The sequence below is a fragment of the Aquarana catesbeiana genome, linkage group LG08 (genome assembly GCF_042186555.1).
Source record: "Aquarana catesbeiana isolate 2022-GZ linkage group LG08, ASM4218655v1, whole genome shotgun sequence".
Lineage (NCBI taxonomy): Eukaryota > Metazoa > Chordata > Amphibia > Anura > Ranidae > Aquarana > Aquarana catesbeiana.
The window spans coordinates 28,281,204-28,302,881 of NC_133331.1; the positions used below are offsets into that span (position 1 = coordinate 28,281,204).

A 21,678-nucleotide genomic window follows, 5' to 3' on the forward strand; every position below is an offset into this window, starting at 1 on the left:
CTATGGGCCCAGGTTCTTCTACCTCCCAGCCCCTGTGGGATGAGAACCTTCTAGAGAAGCACAGATGTCTATTCAGCTGTGGAGTTAATGACTTTAACCTGGTTACAGGTAACCATACACAGATCGAACAATCCAATGACTCAGCTGTGAGAAAATGCGGTTGTGTACAAAGGGAAACAATGAAAAATATTTAACTGCTGAACATTATAACGTGAACGTGTTCTCTGGAAAAAAAAATATATATATATTCTTGTGTGCTCTTTGATGTTTGTGTGGAGATAAGCCTGAGGCAGCAAGATAACATCAACATTGTTATGTAAGAGATGGCAGGTCCGGTTTTGACATAGATGAATAATTACGACCTAGATTCAAATCTGTACATGGCCTTTTGGCCCTAAAGGAGGCCATACACCAGTGGGTTTTCAAGTATTCGTACCCAACATGCATGAGAAAATTCTCAGTACATTTGAGTTGACAAATTTGGTTAGAAAGTGCTGAATTTTTTTTTTTCCTTTCTTTAACCATGGCACAATCCACATCCCGGCACAGAGAGGAGCTGGGCTCTTAAACTGATCAACCAGCTCTAAGGCTCAGGCACACAGACTGTCTTTCACCATCCCCTATTAGCTGTAGCCAAACATTGGTGTGCCTCAAACCTACAACCACTACAGGGTGGACCGGTGCCTTCCTCGTGGAACCTTCCTCCTTTGGCAGCAAGGGCTTGGGACCGGCCATGGCGGAGTAGAATGGAATGGACTTTCCCAAAGGAAAACCACATACTGTGCACTGTTAAAAGTTTTTGCTGGGGAAAAAAAATTCCACCCTGCTCCTTCAAATTTTTTGGCCACAACAGTTGAAATGGAATGTTAGATTGACCCCACTAATAAATCAAATGAATGTTCTGAAAATGAAAAATTTCACACAAAATTTTACTAGTGTATATAATCAGTTTAAAAACTTAAAGTTCACTCTGCATACCTTTGTCAGACAAAAGGTAAACTTTAGGGTGTGTTCTTCATTGTTTCTGGGACTAGACACCTTTGAACCTGCATGGTGTGCGGTGACTATAGTTTCCTAGAAATAGGTATATACAGTATGTGTAATAAGGATATGAGCCAGCCTCTGAACCAATAAACTAATCTACTGTTTTTTGTTTTTCCAGGGTCTATGGGAGGATAGTTTAACATATCTCATCCCAACATCAAATGGTACTCTACTTCTAAACCTCCAGAGGAACAGGTACACAGAGACTTGTATGTTATAAACAGATTATAGATATACTGTAAAGTAAAGGGCCCGGTCGCCTGTATATCTCGAAAGGAGGAGCGGCAAGGGCAGCTGAGACCGAGCTCCCCGATCTTCAGCCGGACTGTAATCGGCACTGTGCAGGGAGCTTGTCACATTGATTACATCTAAAGTGAAAGCACAGTGTGTACTGTGCTCTTTGTCTCCCCCTACAGTGCAGTACCTGGCCGGAAGAGGTAAGGTAAAGCACTGCCAATTTTTAAAAGGCTATTTCCTGGTTTCTTGCATCGGGGCCCTGAAGGTTCAAGTTACGCCACTGGCTCTGAGCCACTTAAATTTACCTACACTCACAAAAAAAATCCTAAACTAGCACCTACCTAATGTAGAGGGTGCTACATGAGCATGACACGTTAATCATCTGTTGTAACTTGTACAATTTACTCTCTAAATCTGAAATGACGTCAGAATTCACCATCTCCCACTTTCTCCACAGGGACTTTATTAGTAAAGACTTTGAACTGTTCACCTACAGCAAAGATGGTGGACTGCAGAAGCTCAATAGGAGTGCATTGGTATGTGTCATCCCCATATTACTTATTTATTCTATTCTATTTAAAGTGTATCAAAACCCAAGAACAGAAATGTAATATATTGTAACTTACCAGTCTTTAGATGTGGTAGCTTCATCAGTTTTCTTTTTTTCAGGCTTCTTCCATTTGTTGCCACCTGGTGATCCTGCCAGTAACACACCTCCTGCCCTATGGTGACAATGGTCATTCGCTGTGCTCAATCAATGGAGGAGCAGTGTTGTCATTGTGTGTTAGAAAAACAGAACACCTCCTATTCTCCTCATCTCCATATCATAGGGGGAGGTGTTCTTTAGTTTACAGATGTAACCTGTGGACGATAACACTGCTTGGCCTAACACTGTAGAGTGCACAGGAAGTTAGGAGCTCACTCTATTTTAAGCTAGGATCGAATAGATACACTATAGTGTCAAAAGTATTGGGATGCCTGCCTTTACACCCACATGAACTTTAATGGCATCCCAGTCTTATGCCCTGTACACACGGTCGGATTTTCCAACGGAAAATGTGTGATAGGACCTTGTTGTCGGAAATTCCGACCGTGTGTAGGCTCCATCACACATTTTCCACTGGAATTTCCGACACACAAAGTTTGAGAGCAGGCTATAAAATTTTCCAACAACAAAATCCGTTATCGGAAATTCCGATCGTGTGTGCACAAATCCGACGCACAAAGTGCCACGCATGCTCAGAATAAATTAAGAGACGAAAGCTATTGACTACTGCCCCGTTTATAGTGCCGACGTACATGTTTTATGTCACCGCGTTCAGAAAGATCGGATTTTCCGACAACTTTGTGTGACCGTGTGTATGCAAGACAAGTTTGAGCCAACATCCGTCGGAAAAAAATCCATGGATTTTGTTGTCGGAATGTCCGATCAATGTCCGACCGTGTGTACAGGGCATTAGTTCGTAGGGTTCAATATTGAGGTTTCCCGCTCCTTTGCAGCTATAACAGCTTCAGCTCTTCTGGGAAGGCCGTCCAGAAGAGGTTTAGGAGTGTGTCTATGGGAATGTTTGACCATTCTTCCAGAAGCACATTCGTCAGGTCAGGCACTAATGTTAGACGAGAAGGTCTGGCTCAGTCTCCGCTCTAAAGGTGTTCTATCGGGTTGAAGCGAGGACTCTTTTCAGGCCAATCAAGATCCTCCACCCCAAACTCGCTCATCCATGTCTTTATGGACCTTGCTTTGTGCACTGGTCCAAATCCTTTGATGGAGGGGGGGGGATTATGGTCTGGGGTTGTTTTTAAGGGGTTGGGCTTGGCCCCTTAGTTCCAAGCCCAGTTTCTGCTTTTCTTGATCCTTGAAAACGTATCTCTTCAGGGAAGACTTATCCTGCATCTCATTAACAACTGGAACTTTAATTCTCGAACAACTCATCCTCACACATCCATTTAGTTTTATTGTTTTGTAACTAATGTATACAGTAAAACCTTGGATTGCGAGCATAATTCGTTCCTGGAACATGCTTGTAATCCAAAGCACTTGTATATCAAAGCAAATTTCCCCATAAGAAATAATGCAAACTCAGATGATTTGTTCCACAACCATTTATTCATAAGTCCTTCCGTTTATAGTCCATATGAAAAGATTATAGTAATGTGATAGGTTGTTTAACCATAAAATGTCCATCCACAAATGGAAGCCTCCACAAGGGGATTAGAAGCAAAATCCAGCAGGAGCTCCAGAGTGTAAAAGAGAAGTGTAGCAATATGCTGCTAAATGTTGTACCTGCATTAAATGTAACCATATTGCTATACTTAGAGGAGCCTCTCTTCTCTTTTATACACAGTTGTGACATGACACTACTTGTATATCAAGTCAAAATTTATTTAAAAAATTAGCTTGTCTTGCAAAACACTCTCAAACCAAGTTACTCTCAAACCAAGGTTTTACTGTACTGTATTCATTTTGTAAACTCCTGCGCAAACTGTTTTTGCGATATAATTCCAACAATATAATTCCAACAGTATAATAACTAGACATAGTATTCAAAAGGAGGTTTAGCTAAAGCTCTATATAGTGGAATCAGGACCAACTTCCTTCTTTTGGGATCCCTTTAGTGCTGCTCCGTACAATTCTATTTGTTTTCCCCACTACCAGGTCACACTGCTTGACCATTTTTCAATCTTCTGAAATAAATGTTATAATGTTATGTGCTGTAGGATATTAAGTGCTGGGTGGTAATTTATGCTAAACATCTATACAATTCCCTTTTGCCAGGAACACAACTGTTATTACCATGGGCAAGTGGATGGAATGGACGACTCAGTTGTTGCTCTCAGCACTTGCTCTGGTCTCAGGTTGGTATGGAGTTCTTTTATTTTAGTTAGAGAATATAAAGAATCTAAAAATTGTTCTACCCTAGTCTTCTACATGTGTAGACATAAACATATCTGTAGTAGAATAGTTTTTAACACACGTTAGGTATAAGGGATGAAGACAAAGCAAATATCAAAAGTTTATTAATTGACCAGTAAATTCAAGGATTCCAGGAACTGATGCATAAAAATACATAGGTCATCTATGACTTCCAACTCCAGCAGCCTCTGTGGACCATCTGTTGTTGAGCCTGTACTTAATATGAGGTCTATATTCTTAATTTACCTGGGTTACCTGGTGCCCGTGTGTTTGGGCTTTGGGCTTATGTTGATGGAATCACTTTGATATCAGTTTGAGACACTTCTAAGATGATTCAGTAACCACTGACAGGTGCATCTGACCTCCTCCTGAGGAGCATTTAACCTGCTTCAAGTTTGTTTTGCATCCCCATCAACATGTATGGGAATGCAAAACCTTCTTGAAGTGAACAAAACTCCATCGACACAGGCCGTACAGATGTAGAGCATGTATATTTTGCAATGTGAACTTTCCCTTGGTTCAGTGAATGAGCTGAAGCTGTGCTGGCTTCAACTGTGCAAGTGAATGAGGCTGTTTTGATATTGAAGTCTCAAAGTCCTCTTTTCCAGGGGTGTCTTGTTATGGAGTGAAACACATTATGGGATTGAGCCGGTGAAAAATTCATCAAATGGAGAACATCGAATGTACCAGCTGGAGGAGCCTGATGAACCAACCATGTGTGGTGTGGAGGACTTCAGCACGGCGTCCCCACATACCTTACTCTCTTCATATTTCCAACTCCGCAGGGTAAATTCATGCTTTTTTCTTCAATATAATGTTCAAAATACTGAAACTGATGCAGCATTTTACATAAGACCAATCTTTTCAGTCCATGCCTCAGAGTAGCTCACAATATTGTAAGTTGGATCAGTTCTTTCCAGTCTTGGCAACTCATTGCTGTTACTTTTCAGTGGTGGCAAAGGGAGGATTTCATGGTGCAGAAAGAGGGGAATATGGTGCAGTATGGTTAGGTTGGGACAAAATAGTGTTACAGTCAAGGCGAGAGGGTTTAGTTTATCTGTTAAGAATAAAGTATAACTAAAGGCGAAACTTTTTTTTTAGTTTTGGATCAAGCGGAGAGGTATTAGAATACCTATCAGTTTTTATTGCTGTCAATGTCCCCGTTAGGGAGATTCACTCTCTCTATTTGTCCCATTTACCATTATCACTGAAAGTTAAAGTAAAAGAAAATACCAAATTTTGGGTTGTTCACAGAAAAGTATTGAAGGGGGAATCTTCTAATGAGGACACTAGTGCTTTCCTTAATATGCAGGGATTTTCTCTCACTTCCTGTTTTGGCTTTGGGACAGGAAGTGAAGGGAAATCTCCCCATTGGGACAAAGAGGGCAAAAAAGAAAACCTTACAGGGGTTTTAATCCTCCCTTACTCTATCCACAATTTAAGAAAAAATGTTGCCTATAGTTCTACTTCAAGTGTCTAGTGGTTAGAGTTAAAGAAGTTAAAATGTAACAGCAACTTTTGATAAATTTACATTCATTATGCCAAGAAAAGGTGCATGAGCTATTTTAGCGCGTTTGTTGCATATAGAGCAGCCAACTCAAGAGAATGGGCTGCCGTATGCTGTCGCCTGACAAACACGCCAAAAACATGGTAAAAAAAAGTTTCATGTTGCGTCCCTCAGGTGTGAATGCAGCCTAAATCAATAAAGTTTGATTAGATGAGACTTTGAGCTTTTACAGATGAACAGATAATGGCGGATTCTGGTACCAGACTAGCCGTCCGGCCCTGTGTGCTAGTCATGCAAACTTTCCTCACTACAAATGAATGGCTGGAATAGATTAGGGGTCACTATTAAGCTTCTAGGATGTCCTCCTATATGATAGCTAGGCTACATGCAAATGAGCACATTTGCCCATGAGACATAAGGATGCTGTTTATTTTTATTTTCCCGGATGTCCTAGGGCTGCATACAGACATGACAACTATTTGCCTAAAGCAGCACTAGCGTACAAACGTAATGCATCAAATGCACCTTAGGTGGATTCAGTGCGTTCTGTTTGTACGCTACTGCTACTTTAGGCAAATAGCTGTGTGAAGTCGCCTCAGCCCAGTCATGTCTATGGGCTGTATGCAGCAGGGACGTGCAGTCAGGGGAGGCATGCCATGAAAATAAAAAAAAGAAATTAAAAAAAAAAGGATCAAGCTTCGAGGGTCCTAACTCGGTGACCTGTGGTCACAGAGACCCCAAATGGGGTAGGTAGCTGAAGTCCTACCCAACAACTGTTCAAAATTTGGGATTCCTATGACCTATGGTTTCCGGAGATACGGGGCTCCTTGTGCAGCCTGTCAGAAGCTACATACAGAGCGGCCAGTTTAAATACAACCTGGCACGCTCTGTTTGCAGCAGACTGAGAGGATGAGCTCACAGTGCCTCTCCTCACTTCTTGTCAGAGGCGCTGAGCTCAATGGACAGCTTGGAGTCTTGGACCAATGGTAAAGTACCATTGGCCCAAGCTGTCCAATAAAAATGCTGCAGTGGAGTCACTCCTCTCACTGCAGTGTCATAGAAGGAGGGTGTGTCCAAAAGACAAATACTCCCTTCCAGCCCAGCCCTCTTAACTACAAGGAAAAAACATGTGTTTATGGGTATAAGATTTACCCACAATCCCATGTTTTTCTCACACAGTTAGGAGGGAGAATGAGAATCTGCTGATCAAAAGGTACTGTTTTAATCACGCTAAATCATATATTTATATGCTATATGTTATAAGATAATAATTTATTATTAATCTATTTACTGTGAAATTACTGATTGGAAGTTATAACTTCAAACTTCAGTAAATTGTCCGTTAAGCCACCTGCTTGAGTTCAGATTTTGAAAATATAGTATATTACCTTAAAAACAATATATAATAATTATTTGTATATTACTTACTTATGGTAATTAACCCCTTTCCACCCAGGACAATTCTGACACTTCTCTCCTACATGTCAAAAATCAGCATTTTTTTTTGCTAGAAAATTACTCAGAGCCCCCAAACATTATATATATATATATTTTCCTGGCGCCTCCATGGCAGCATAGCTGTGACAAGCTCCGCCTTGGCTCCTCCCTCAGGACCAGTGAATGTTATAAAAGAAAAGGATTAGTGCACTCCCAGCATTCTCTTTTTTTTTTCCTCTTACCTTATGGTCAGTGAATGGTGGTTGAACGTCCCTTACCTCTGCAGTCGGCAGCTTCCAGCAGCTGGATTCAAGCCTCTCCCAGGTGCAGTCCCTATTCTTGGGCAGCTAAATGCGCTGATAAGATAGGGGGCCCCCTTCTGTGGGTCTTTTGGGACAGCAGTTGTCTCTTAACTAAGAGCTCCTATCTGCATTCATATACTGGCATTTGCTCAAGCCTGCAGCAAAGAAATCAGCTATATCTATTTTTCACTTATGCCGCGTACACACGGTCGGACTTTTCGTCTACAAAAGTCCAACGGACGCCGACGGACTAAAGCCGGCTGACATTCCGATCGTGTGTGGGCTTCCCCGGACTTTCAGCGGACTTTTCCAGCCGCAAATCTGACAGACTTTAGATTTGAAACATGCTTCAAATCTTTACGTCGTAACTCCGCCGTACCATACTCGTCTGTATGCTAGTCCGACAGGCAAAAACCAAGCTAGGGCAGCTATTGGCTACTGGCTATTAACTTCCTTATTTTAGTCCGGTGTACGTCATCACGTACCAATCCGTCGGACTTTTGTGTAATCGTATGTAGGCAAGTCCGTTCGTTAGAAAGTCTGCCGCAAGTCCGCCAAAAGTCCGTCGAAAGTCTGTCGGACGGGCTGTCGGACTTTTGTAGCCGAAAAGTCCGACTGTGTGTACGCGGCTTTAGCCTTAAGCTTCCATTTCTCCCCCCTGTCATGTTTTCTCTCTCGCTTTCCATTTCCTTGCGCTCCTCTCAGCTACCTACCTCGTTTGGGGTCTCTGTGACCACAGGTCGCAGAGTTAGGACCCTCGAAGCTCAATAGTTTTTTTTTTATTTTTTTATTTCTTATGTTCATGGCATGCCTCCCCTGACTGCATACAGCCCATAGACATGACTGGGCTGAGGCGACTTCACACAGCTATTTTCCTACAAACAGAACGCACTGAATCCAACTAAGGTGCATTTGATGCATTCCATTTGTACATTGGTGCTCCTTTAGGCAAATAGTTGTCATGTCTGTGGGCGGCTGTATGCAGCCCTAGGACATCCGGGAAAACAAAAAAAAAAATTGTTTTCTTCCTCCTCCACCACCTTCCCCTCCTTGTGATGTTGTACCTTCATTCCTGGCACCTCGCGTCGGCGTCAGCGTCTTCCTGCCCGCACTACATTTTTTGTCCTTGTTTGTTAAAATCATTTTTTTAGAAGGTTGTATCTTCCACAGATGTCCCTCCACTCTCCATTTTTATTTTTTTTTTACTGGGGGCTTTTAGCATGGCAGCCTGTTGTCATGTGAGAAGGTTGCCTATGCGGGGAGCCCCTGGAGGGGACCCCATTTTTGCCAACAGTAAATGTAATTTCTTTCTTTTCTTTACTCAGAAATATCGTTTCTTTGCTCCAGCTGAAATACCAGTCGCTAACTCCTTTATCTTTCTCTAGCTGCTTTTTCTGTCTGTTGCCTAAAATAATCAGTACGCCACCCGACAGGCAGAGCTTGTCACTAGTATGCTGCTATGGATAGGCACCAGGAAAATAGAATTACGGTAAGTATGAAACAACTTTCAGTTTTTTAGCAGACACCCAAGGGAATAAAATGGTGGTAGTTGCAACTTTTTATGTTACATGGTATTTGCACAGCAATTTTTCAAACACATTTTTTTTTTTTTTTTAAAGAAACTGTTTCATGAATAAAAATTAAAAAAAAAAAACACTAAAGTTAGCCCAATTTTCTTGTTCAATGTGAAAGATGATGTTACGCTGAGTAAATAGATACCTAACATGTCATGCTTTAAAATTGCGCACATTTGGAATGGCGCCAGACTTCAGTACTTAAAGCGGTTGTATACCATTATTTTTAACTTTTACCTACAGGTAAGCCTATAATAAGGCTTACCTGTAGGTAAAAAAAAATCTCCTAAACCTGTAAGGTTTAGGAGATATTCCCCTCGCAATGAGCCGCTGACTGCAGCGGCGCATGCGCACAGGGGATTCTCAGCTGACAGCCCGGCAAACTCCAGAGCTTGCCGGGCAGAAGTCTCCCGCGCGCATGCGCGGAAGGGACGACATCGCGGCTCCGGGCACTCACAGCACCGGAGCCGCGATACCCGGAAGACACGCCGAGGGGAGATGTCAGCTCCCTCGGCGTGGACCAGGTGAGATGCCGGCGCCTCGTTCTAAGGTAAGTATCTCATAATGAGCTAGTATGCGGTGCATACTAGCTCATTATGCCTTTTCCCTTGCAGGAGTAGAAAAAAAAAGACAGCGAGTATACAACCGATTTAAAAATCTCCATAGGCGACGCTGTCAACATTTTTACAGGCTACATGTTTAGAGTTACAGAAGAGGTCTAGTGCTAGAATTATTGCTCTCGCTCTAACATTTGCAGCGAATGTAACCTGTGTGTATCTGTCTCTGATACTAGCCAGTGCCTCACCAGCCACTGACCTCACCGCACATCCCTGCTGTGCAACTCTAATGCCCTGTACACACGGTCGGACTTTGTTCGGACATTCCGACAACAAAATCCTAGGATTTTTTCTGATGGATGTTGGCTCAAACTTGTCTTGCATACCTACGGTCACACAAAGTTGTCAGAAAATCCGATCATTCTGAACGCGGTGACGTAAAACACGAACGTCGGGACTATAAACAGGGCAGTGGCCAATAGCTTTCATCTCTTTATTTATTCTGAGCATGCGTGGCACTTTGTCCGTCGGATTTGTGTACACACGATCGGAAATTCCAACAACGGATTTTGTTGTCGGAAACATTTATAGCCTGCTCTCAAACTTTGTGTGTCGGAAAATCTGATGGAAGATGTGTGATGGAGCCTACACACGGTCGGAATTTCCGACAACAAGGTCCTATCACACATTTTCCGTCGGAAAATCCAACCGTGTGTACGGGGCATAAGACATCTGGGAAAACAAAAGTAAACAGTGCCCTTAGCTACACGGGTAAATGCGCCCATGTGCATGGAGCCTAAATAACATGTATGTGGTGTGACAATGCAATTCTGTATAGTGATAGTCATTCAGTGTATTTGTTTTTTACAGAAGAAAAGAGGCATCCTTCTTACTACCAATTACGTGGAGCTTGGAGTAGTCGTAGACAATCTGCGTGTAAGAAATTTAATTCATCATGATAAATATTCATAAGCATTTAATATTGACCTAATCAGGCTCAGGGGTCTATTTAAAAAAAGATTTGCTGCACTAAGGGCTCATGTACACTGCAGCTCAAAAATAAAAATCTACTTTCACGGGCATTTGAGCTTTTATTTCAGCTTGAAGAAGCTTGTGCTTTTATGTGCTCTTGTGCACATTGTTATTGAGCTTCTTCAAGCTCCTTGAGCTCCTTTGAGATTCTTTGCGCATTTTTGAGCATAAGCGTTCTTTTTTTCCACAAACCTTCCTAGATACCGTGTTTCTCCAGGAGGGCTGCAATATAAGCCCTAGTTTAAAGTGGTTGTATGATCCTAGAATCCACTCTATTACAGTATTATATAATGTACAATGTGTGTGTTTCTGTAATATAATTGTGCCAAATACCTTCGGTATAGCGACGCTCAGCTGACCTCCCGCTGCTCTCCTCCTCTTCTCTCAGCAGGGGATCTCGCCCCCCCCCCCCCCCACCTCTGCAGTGCTTGGTGCGGGGAAGAGAGCTCCGGTGGGTCACGGAAGTGCCAAGCGGCACTATAACGAAAGTATTTGGCACAATTATATTATAGAAGCACACACATTGCACATTATATAATACTGTAATAGAGTGGATTATAGGATTTTATCTCGGTTCACACTGGGGATTTCTGACAGGCAGGGAGGGAGAGGGGGAGAGAAGACGGCACATTTCCTGGTTAGACTTACCCTGAAAATAAGCCCTACTGTGTCTTTTGTTGCCAAAATTAATATAAGACCCTAATTTTCTTATAGTGTTTCCCCTCTTATTTTCGGGGGAAACACAGTGGTATTTTCTTAAACACTGTATAAACAAAACAAAAAGCTGGAACAAACGTTTTCACACGTTTTGAGCTTTTTTGAGCTCTTTGGGGCACTAGCTCCTCTCAAAAACGCGAGCTCGGTGGGGTATTTTTTTTCTGCCTGTAGGAGCATATGCCTGAAAATGCCTGAAAAAGCCAAAGTGTTCTCATATAATTATTATACAGTAATTTTTTTTTCTGCCAACAGTTAGCACAGGTCTTTACAAAATAAAGGGAGGCAATACAGTTACAATAGAATTCAATACAAGCATGGTTGGGAAGGGTGCCCGTGAAAGATTGCAATCTAAAAGCTTTATTATAATGAAGAGACTGCTGTTTAAAGCCTAGTACACATGGGCCGATCAATAGAGATCGGCAGACATTCGGCCCATGTGTATGGCAGGCGGTCTGACAGAAACCGGCTTCTGTCAAAGGGTCATGGCCGAAAAAGGTCTGCCGACCGGCTCTTGATCGGTGTTCTCAGCCGATGGCTGAGATCACTGACCGAAGTGTTTGGGTTGTCCCCCTGTCAGAACACAATAAGACAGCAGGGGAGATTGCTGTACTAACATCGGATTGTCAGTACAGTGGCTCCAACCTGAGCTGTTTGTTTTTTTCGTTCAAAAAAACTAGTAGTGTATACAAGGCTTTAGTGTCCTTTTATAGGTCCAATTTTGTTTTGACAGTAAATCACTAAAGACAAATCTCCTATTGGGATGTCTGTAACTGAACTTCAAGCTCTGCTGACATTTGGGAAAAGCAGTAAACTAGTCACATGAACAGGGGGATGAGAATTCTAGGAAGTCCTGTATACAGAATACTGTTACCATGGTTGGAAGAAACAGACATGTTATTGTTCTGTTTTAAGCACCGCCTTATTCATCGGTCCATCCGGCCAGTATGGCCACCTGCTAAATAAGTGCCCTCCACAGACAGCTAAACTCTCCAATATGACATGACACTTTAATCCAACGTAATTTTGCTTGGTACAGTGCAGCACATGGATATTCACCAGTCATTTGAAGTGTAAAGAGACAATAATCTTCTAAGCCTTGTACCCACTATGAAGGCTGGTAACTAACTGCACAAACATGAAGAAAAAGGGGGGGTCTATCTAAGCACTAACCCAACTAGCCTTAACATATAGGTACACTGGAATATACCATTTACAGATATGAAAATACCAAGTTGTAGTTACGCTGAATTGTCACTAGATGTCAGCACAAAGATCTTTATATATACTGTACATAACAAACTCTAATGCAAATGTGGTGGATATACATACAGTGCCTTGAAAAAGTATTCAAACCCCCTTGACATTTTACACATTTTGTCATGTTACAACCAAAAACGTAAATGTATTTTATTGGGATTTTGTGTGATAGACCAACACAAAGTGGCACATAATTGTGAAGTGGAAGGAAACTTATAAATGGTTTTCAATATTTTTTTACAAATAAATATGTGAAAAGTGTGGGGTACATTTGTATTCAGCCCCCCTGAGTCAATACTTTGTAGAACCGCCTTTCACTGCAATTACAGCTGCAACTCTTTTTTGGGGATGTCTCTACCAGCTTTGCACATCTAGAGAGGGACATTTTTGCCCATTCTTCTTTGCAAAATATCTCAAGCTCTGTCAGATTGGATAGAGAGTGCCCGTGAACAGCAATTTTCAAGTCTTGCCACAGATTCTCAATTGGATTTAGGTCTGGACTTTGACTGGGCCATTCTAACACATGAATATGCTTTGATCTAAACACATTCCATTGTAGCTCTGGCTGTATGTTTAGGGTCGTTGTCCTGCTGGAAGGTGAACCTCCACCCCAGTATCACGTCTTTTTCAGACTCTAACAGGTTTTCTTCTAAGATTGCCCTGTATTTGGCTCCATCCATCTTCCCATCAACTCTGACCAGCTTTCCTGTCTCAGCTGAAGAAAAGCATCCCCACAACATGATGCTGCCACCACCATGTTTCACGGTGGGGATGGTGTGTTCAGGGTGATGGGCAGTGTTAGTTTTCCGCCACACATAGCATTTTGCTTTTAGGCCAAAAAGTTCAATTTTGGTCTCATCTGACCAGAGCACCTTCTTCCATATGTTTGCTGTGTCCCCCACATGACTTCTCGCAAACTACAAACGTGAATAAAATAGGTGAGTGACTCCCGCACTGTCAAATTTAAAATTTAAAACTAGGGGTACACTGCAGCAAACACCTGATGAACTAATCCTTGACAGAAAAAACAGAGTGAAATGAATACATAATGGTGTGGCGCTGTGTAGATGCTAATATATTAAAGGTATGTGCAGCAGAAAGCTACATAGGTGTTATACTATTAAGTGGAAAATGCCACAAATAAACAGTGGTTATTGAAAATGAAAGCTAAATCCAAAACATATGATGAACATCAAACAGATAAATAGTGAACAAGTGAAACAAAGTATCAAAAGTCCAGCGTGCACAACTAAGTATAAAATACATAGGTGCAATCCAAACAGGTTTGGATTGATCCAACGATTAAAATATGTAATCAAAAAAAATTATTGTGACAGTCTAGAAATATTTTTAAAAAAAAAGCAAAGTAGATCCCTCCACCGTGAAACAACAAAAGGCGGTGCCTGGCCAATCCTCTGTGATAGCACCTATGTGTGTGCAAGCCCCTTACCTTACTGCCGTAATGTTACAGCATGAATAAATCATATTAGCATTTACACCATTATTTATTCATTTCAAACTAGAAAAGTGACTTCTTTTGGCTTTCTTTCAACAATGTCTTTCTTCTTGTCACTCTTCCATAAAGGACAGATTTGTGGAGAGCACGACTAATAGTTGTCCTGTGGACAGATTCTCTCACCTGAGCTGTGGATCTCTGCAGTTCCTCCAGAGTTACCATGGGCCTCTTGGCTCTTCTCTGATGAATGCTCTCCTTGCCCGGCCGGTCAGTTTAGGTGGACGGCCATGTCTTGGTAGGTTTGCAGTTGTGCCATTCTCTTTCCATTTTCGGATGATGGATTGAACAGAGCTCCGTGAGATGTTCAAAGCTTGGGATATTTTTTTATAACCTAACCCTACTTTAAACTTCTCCACAACTTTATCCCTGACCTGTCTGGTGTGTTCCTTGGCCTTCATGATGCTGTTTGTTCACTAAGGTTCTCTAACAAACCTTTGAGGGCTTCACAGAACAGCTGTATTTATCCTGAGATTACATTTCACACAGGTGGATTCTATTTACTAATTAGGTGACTTCTTCTAAAGGCAATTGGTTCCACTAGATTTTAGTTAGGGGTATCAGAGTAAAGGGGGCTGAATACAAATGCACGGCACACTTTACACATATTTATTTCTAAACAATTTTGAAAAAAAAACATTTATCATTTTCCTTCCACTTCACAATTATGTGACACTTTGTGTTGGTCTATCACATAAAATCCCAATAAAATACATTTGCGTTTCTGGTTGTAACATGACAAAATGTGGAAAATTTCAAGGGGTATGAATACTTTTTCAAGGCACTGTACACTATAAGTGTTCCAGAACAGTTATGTTTTGAAAGTTTTAAATAACATTTTGGTAATTTTGTTTTTTTTTTGTAACATGTTATCTCTTTTCTAGTACTTATATGACAAGTCTAATAGTACCGCCGTGGAAGTGGACACCATAGAACTGATCAACATTGTTGATGGGGTAAGAGTTAAAATTCCGAGGTGGTATTGTAAAGAGTGCAGAGAAAGTCAAACCTGAGTTGTGAAGAATGACTAATAAGAAATGCTTGAAGTGGAACAAAAGTAGAACTAATGTATGAAATTCCTATTCTGTTAAAATGTATAGGTATGTTTTCCTTGTCAAAAGAAGTTTATTGAGTATACAATGTTATAAAGATACATAAAGTAAGTTTACAAGGATCTATAAAGTAAGCTCATTGTTTTACAGTAGGGTTTATATAGGTAAATATCATGAAATTTCAAATATTAAACATTGGGTTCACGTAAACCTAAATTAAAGATATATATCATTTCCTTAGTTACTTTTGTAGGTATTTAAATGATTTATACCTACTATACATATTGTTTACAAGTAGAGTGTATATAGGTCAAATAAATTCTGATAATGAGCTTTAATCGTAAGGTGGAGAAAAGGAAAGAGAAAGAAGAAAAAGGGTTGAAAGGTAGAGGTATGGTCCACAAGGTTGTCCCGCTCGTCAGTTTATTATTCTTTTTAGTTCTCTTTGAAGGATTAGAATGGGTGTCTCTGTAAGTCATTTAATCTGTTACCATGGCAACAGGACAGAGTCATTGAAGTTTGACAGGAACTGTTGTTTTATCCAAGGATGCCAACGTTTTTCACATTTTGGAATTTGATTTTGATCGATGGCTACCATCTTAGCATGGGACATTGTATTATTCATTCTGTGAATTGTTTCTGCTAGTACCAATGTAGGAGATTTCCATGCCTTGGCCACTGTTTGTTTTGCAGCCGTTATTAGTTGGATCATAAGTTTGAATTGAGAGAGTGTTAACCATTCCGGTTTTAGATTAAGTAAAGTTAAATATGGATCTGGTTGTATTATTTTTTTAAATATTTTAGATGCAATCACGAAGACTTCCTTCCAGTAGGTTTGGATTACTGGGCACGTCCACCATATGTGTAAATATGTGCCTATTTCTGGGCATCCTCGAAAACAAAGAGTTGAGGTATTAGGTGAATATTTTGCCACTCTAGCGGGTACAAGGTACCAGCGAGTTAGGACTTTATAATTTGTCTCCAGTGCTAAGATGTTGGGTGAAGATGACTTAGATGTGAGCCATATGTTAGACCAGTCCGTGTCTTCTAAAGTTCGTCCCAGGTCCTCCTCCCACCTCTGAACGTAAGAGGGTCTATTAAGATTTGCTACTCCATATAATTGATTATAAAGTGATGAAATTGTACCTTTAGCAAATGGATCTTTTGTACAGATTGATTCAAAAATGGATAATTGGGATAATGGTGTATCCCCCTTTAGGAATGGTGTATAGAAATTTTTGATTTGGAGATATCTAAATATCTCAGAGTTTGGTAGATCATATTTTTCTCTAAGCGATGGGAATGAAAGGAATGATTTAGATGCTATGAAGTCATTTAGTGTCTGAATGCCTGATGTTGTCCAAGCTTTAAAAGAATTTGGGTAGATCCATGCCGGATAAAAGGCCGGATTTCTGATAAAAGAAAGGAGAGGATTGTGTGGAGATTGTAACTGATATTTGGTTTTTAGTTTATCCCAGAGAGATAAGAAGTGTTTAGTTATGGGATTATGAATTTTAAAGAGGTCTTTAGGATCAAGCCATAATAAATTTGATATTAATAGAGGGTCATTTTCTGAAGCCTCTATAAATACCCATAATGGGATTTCCTGTTTTGCATGGTATTTGGACAGACTGGCCAAATGTGCTGCTCTGTAGTAGTTAGTAAAATTAGGGTATCCCAGGCCTTCTTTATTTTTGGGAAGATGTAGTGTGTGTATAGGTATACGTGGTTTAGAAGAGCCCCATATAAACGAAGTTGCTCTTTTTTGTACTATTCTCAAAAAATAGGAAGGAATTGGAATAGGGAGGACTCTGAATAGATAAAGCAATTTGGGTAGAATAGTCATTTTGATTGCATTAATCTTCCCTATCCAGGATAAAGGAAGTTGCGACCATTGTTTTATTAGATTTGTGATCTGTCTTAATACAGGAGGATAATTGGTTGAGAATAAGTCAGAATGAGATGCTGTTAAATGAATTCCAAGATATGGGATTGATTTTTCTGCCCATGTGAATGGGAGTGCAGCCCTAGCCGGGATCAATTCCATGTTTGTGAGTGAAATATTAAGCACTAGGCATTTCTTAGGATTAATCATAAGGCCGGATAGGGCTGCAAATCCATCAAGAGCTGGTATTAAGTTAGGACCAGAGACCTGTGGTGATGATAGAAAAAGTAATATATTGTCTGCAAATATACATAATTTGTGTGTAATACCTCCTACTTCAATGCCAGTTATAGTTTGGTTTGTTCTGATGTATTGGGCCATGGGTTCGAGTATAAGGGCAAATAATAAGGGAGATAATGGGCAACCCTGTCGGGTACCTCTTTCGATATTAAAGGCTTCAGATTTGTATCCAGCATATTTTATATAGGCTTTGGGTTTATTATATAATGCCTTGATCCATGTTAAAAAGTGGGGTCCAAAACCCCATTTTTGTAATGAATATTGCATATATTGCCAGGATACTGTGTCAAATGCCCTCTTAATATCGAGAGATAGAAAACATAAAGGGATTTTCCGTTTTTTAGCAATATGTGCCAATAACACTGCCCTGCGTATATTATCGCCTGCCTGTCTATTTGGCATGAAGCCTACTTGATCTCTATGTATTAATTTTCCTATAATGCTATTGAGGCGTTTTGCTATTATTTTTGCTAATAATTTAATATCGAGGTTTAACAGAGAGATAGGCCGATAATTCACACAGGAAGTATCATCAGAAAGGGGTTTTGGGATCATACAAACAATTGCCATTAGTGTTTCCTGCCGAAAAGAATGTCCATCTAGAAGTTTGTTAAAAGTTTCAGTGAGAATGGGAGAGAGTATTTCTGAGAATGTTTTATAGTATAAAGCCGAGTAGCCGTCTGGGCCTGGTCTTTTGTTAAGTTTTAGGTCTTTTATGGCGTTAGCAACTTCATCTATAGTTATAGGCTCATCCAAACTGCTTTTTTGATTCTGAGATAACTCAGGTAAGGTTATTTTTGAGAAGAAGGATTCAGCCTCTGTAGGATTAAATTCATTGTTTGTCTTGTATAAAGTTGCGAGATGTGAGTGAAATTTATGGACTATTTTAGCTGGATTACAAGTGTAAACATTTTTTGATAATTTCAAACGTATTGGTTTGAAAGATTTGTTAGTTGAATTTAATGCCAGAGCCAAATATGTACCTGGTTTGTTTGTATTCATGTAGAAATTGTGTTTGGAGCGTTTGAGGGATTTATCAACTGACTCAGTGAGAAATAGATCGTATTCCAATCTAGATTTTTCCAGATGAGATTTTGTACTCTGAGATGGATTATCTTGAAATGATATGTAGGCTGCATTAAAATTGAGTTCTAGTTTTTTTGCTAGATTTTTGCGTTCCCGTTTAAATAGTGCCATTTGTCTTTGTATTGTACCACGCAAGACAGGCTTATGAGCTTCCCACAGTGTTATTGGGGAGATGTCTGTTGTATTATTAATTGATATGTATTCCTTTAAAGCTTGTTCAATGGCCATCTGATGTAGTGGGTGTTTGAGCATTATGTCCGGTAAGTACCACGTTGGGTCATGCGCTTTTGGTATGGCTGAGGCTATAGTAGTGTATACTGCATTATGGTCAGATCACGGAATCGGAATTATATCTGATGCAATAATTTCTGGTATCATTCCTATTGTTAGAAAAATATGATCTATTCTGGTTAAGGTTTGATGAGGGTGCGAGAAATAAGTGAATTTCTTTTTCATTGGGTTACTTTCTCTCCACGAATCTACCAGATTGTATTTGGAAAGAAGTTGAGAAAAGGGTAATCTAGAGGTTATTTTGGATGGTGTAAAAGGTGATTTATCTAGAAATGGGAGGAGGACCTGGTTCGAATCCCCACACATTATCACTGTTCCTATTTTGTGTGTATTAATCACTTGTAATATATGTGAGAGGAATGGTGTAGGTTGTTTGTTAGGAGCGTAGTAGGAAATCACCGTGATTGCTGTATCCATTATATAACCCATGAGTATCAGGTATCTACCTTTCTGGGTCTTTAATTTCTGATGATAAGGCGAATGGTGTGGATCGGTGAAATGCAATTAGAGTAGAGTGTGAGCCTTCTTGTTATGGAAAGTACGGAAGGCTTTGGTCCTTTTTTGAGGGACATTTATTCCCTGAACATTCAGGGAAAGTATATTCAGTGGTGCCATGGCAATAGATCAAATAGTTTTGACGTACTTTTTGTTATGCAGAGCTGACTGCGCAGATCAACCTGTGTGGACTGAAGAGATGAAAAGATAGGAAAGAAACCAGTGAATTCTGGAGTAAAGAGTAAACAAAAAACATATGAGATTAGATGATACATTGTATAAATTATTTTTTGCAAGTAATCACAATTTACCCGTGAAAGAGAATAAATATCTCTCTCAGGGGAATAAGTGCCTTCGTCACACTCCCACATAATATGGTTGGGAGAATGAGGAGGGCTAATGGGTGTACACGGATCTTCCGCTTACAGGAGAGAAGTGCTATGTCAAAAGACATCAAAATGATGTTTCATTAATTGGAGTGCAGAATATAGTTTTTGTTGAAATTATTTATTCCAGGGTGGTTGTATATGGTTAGTCTTGCCCTAGGCTAAATAATTCAGTTAGAAAGGTACTGTTAATAACTTTGGTATTGATGAAGATAGTTTGAATTATTTTGGGATTTTAACCCTTTTAGAGTAAACAATTACATATTTTATTCATATGTAACTGTTTAGATATGTTAACTCATAAAATTGAGGTTGTATTGCTTCAGATTAGAATAAACAAAAACATAATTCTAGGAACTAGTTAGGTAATAATATATTTGTTTTAAGAAAAGAAAGAAAAAGCTTCCATTACTTCTGGATTATTGAACATTTTTGTCCTAAAAAGTAATAAATCTATTGTTATTACCTGATAATATATAACTGAACAAGAATTTCCTTATTTCACTTATATATTCTAAGGCTACATGAATCAGAAGTAATAAGAAATATAACTGGAATGTAACATGATCCCACACAGTGTGTGACTATCAGAATGCAGTTACATTCAGTTATAAATATAGGTTTTTTATGGAGAACCATCTCTTATGGGGCGTACACACGGTCGGACTTTTCGTCTACAAAAGTCCAACGTACGCCGACGGACTAAAGCTGGCTGGTAATCCGATCGTGTGTGGGCTTCTTCGGACTTTCAGCGGACTTTTTCAGCCTCAAATCTGACAGACTTTAGATTTGAAACATGCTTCAAATCTTTACGTCGTAACTACGACGGACCCAGAAATCCGCTCATCTGTATGCTAGTCCTACGGACAAAAAAACGACGCATGCTCATAAGCAAAAACTAAACGGAAGCACTCGGTCTAGTAAAACTAGTGTTCGTATTGTAGGAAGCACATTCCTCACGCTGCAAAATCTGTGATCGTTGAATGCAGCGCATTTAATGTCTTCTTTACGAATGCTATAAAGAACGAAGATATTTTGCTGTTCCTATTCAAACAGAGTTCTCCCAAACAGATTTCTGGATTCTTTTTTTCTTTGATCTCATGAATGACATGGTATGCTTTTTCAAAACAATGTTTCCATACTAATAATACTTTTTAAATTTTTATTTTTTTTGGTGGAGTCATCTTTTCTTGTAATTTTTAACCAGATATTTATTTTATGATTGTTGTGGAACTTTTTTTCTGTTTATCTATAAATTTGTTTGTAAAGTTGCCACAGGTAACCCACTTTTATATATATATATATATATATATATATATATATATATATTTTTTTTTGGTGTTTGTAAAGTTGCCACAAAGAAACCATTTTTCTTTTTAGGTTTTTATTGTATTTTTTTTAATGTTTGTAAAGTTACCAAAAAGAACCCTTTATAATTTTTGTTTTTATAGTGATTTGTTATTTTTTTGATATAAAGTTAACCCAAAGAACCGTTTTTGGTTATGTATCTTTTTTTTTTTAAATACTTACCACTCGAACATTATTAACATTATTTTAATCTATTTTTGGTGTGTTTTTGCAAAATCAATGAGATTGTTGTCCCTTGTTAATTTAACATTGTGTCTAAAATCTATGATTTAAAATAAAAAACCTAAACTCAAAAAAGATCCATTTATTTATGGTCTAAATAAAATAAAGAGGAAGTCAACGCTGGAAAAAGCATGTGTACAAGAAAATGGGGATCTTGAGGAGTCCATATAAGAGGGAGCACAATCTGGTCCAAGAATCCCAGAGATCAACAGCACCAGCAGATGATATAGATGTCCCCAGACTGTGGTACTACAACAGCCTGCGTCTTCTGTCAGACCAGACTGAACCCAGGTCATCACTTTCTTCTCTTCCCTGCAGCCTTTCCTCCACGCTGCCCTGCAGCCTTCCCTGCAGCCTTCCCTGTAGCCTTCTTTCGAGGCTGTGGCTCTGGTGTTTCAGTTGTGGCAGGAGGAGGAGGAGGAGGGGGGGGGCTGCCTCATGTATTTGGGTGTTTCGTGTTAGCGTGCCCTGCAGCCCCTTCTGGATTGTTTCCCCAAATAGT

At 39.8% G+C, this 21,678-nt stretch overlaps 1 protein-coding gene across 1 annotated transcript in view; it reads left to right on the forward strand.

Moving 5' to 3' along the window:
* The window catches only part of LOC141106654 (disintegrin and metalloproteinase domain-containing protein 9-like), a 125,065-nt gene that overhangs the window by 22,640 nt on the left and 80,747 nt on the right, over positions 1-21,678 (forward strand). Inside the window, exons 3-8 of the mRNA XM_073597598.1 lie at positions 1,163-1,239; positions 1,739-1,817; positions 4,058-4,137; positions 4,804-4,981; positions 10,443-10,508; positions 14,976-15,047. Coding sequence (XP_073453699.1) covers positions 1,163-1,239; positions 1,739-1,817; positions 4,058-4,137; positions 4,804-4,981; positions 10,443-10,508; positions 14,976-15,047 — 552 coding nt within the window. The remainder of the gene's footprint in view (positions 1-1,162; positions 1,240-1,738; positions 1,818-4,057; positions 4,138-4,803; positions 4,982-10,442; positions 10,509-14,975; positions 15,048-21,678) is intronic.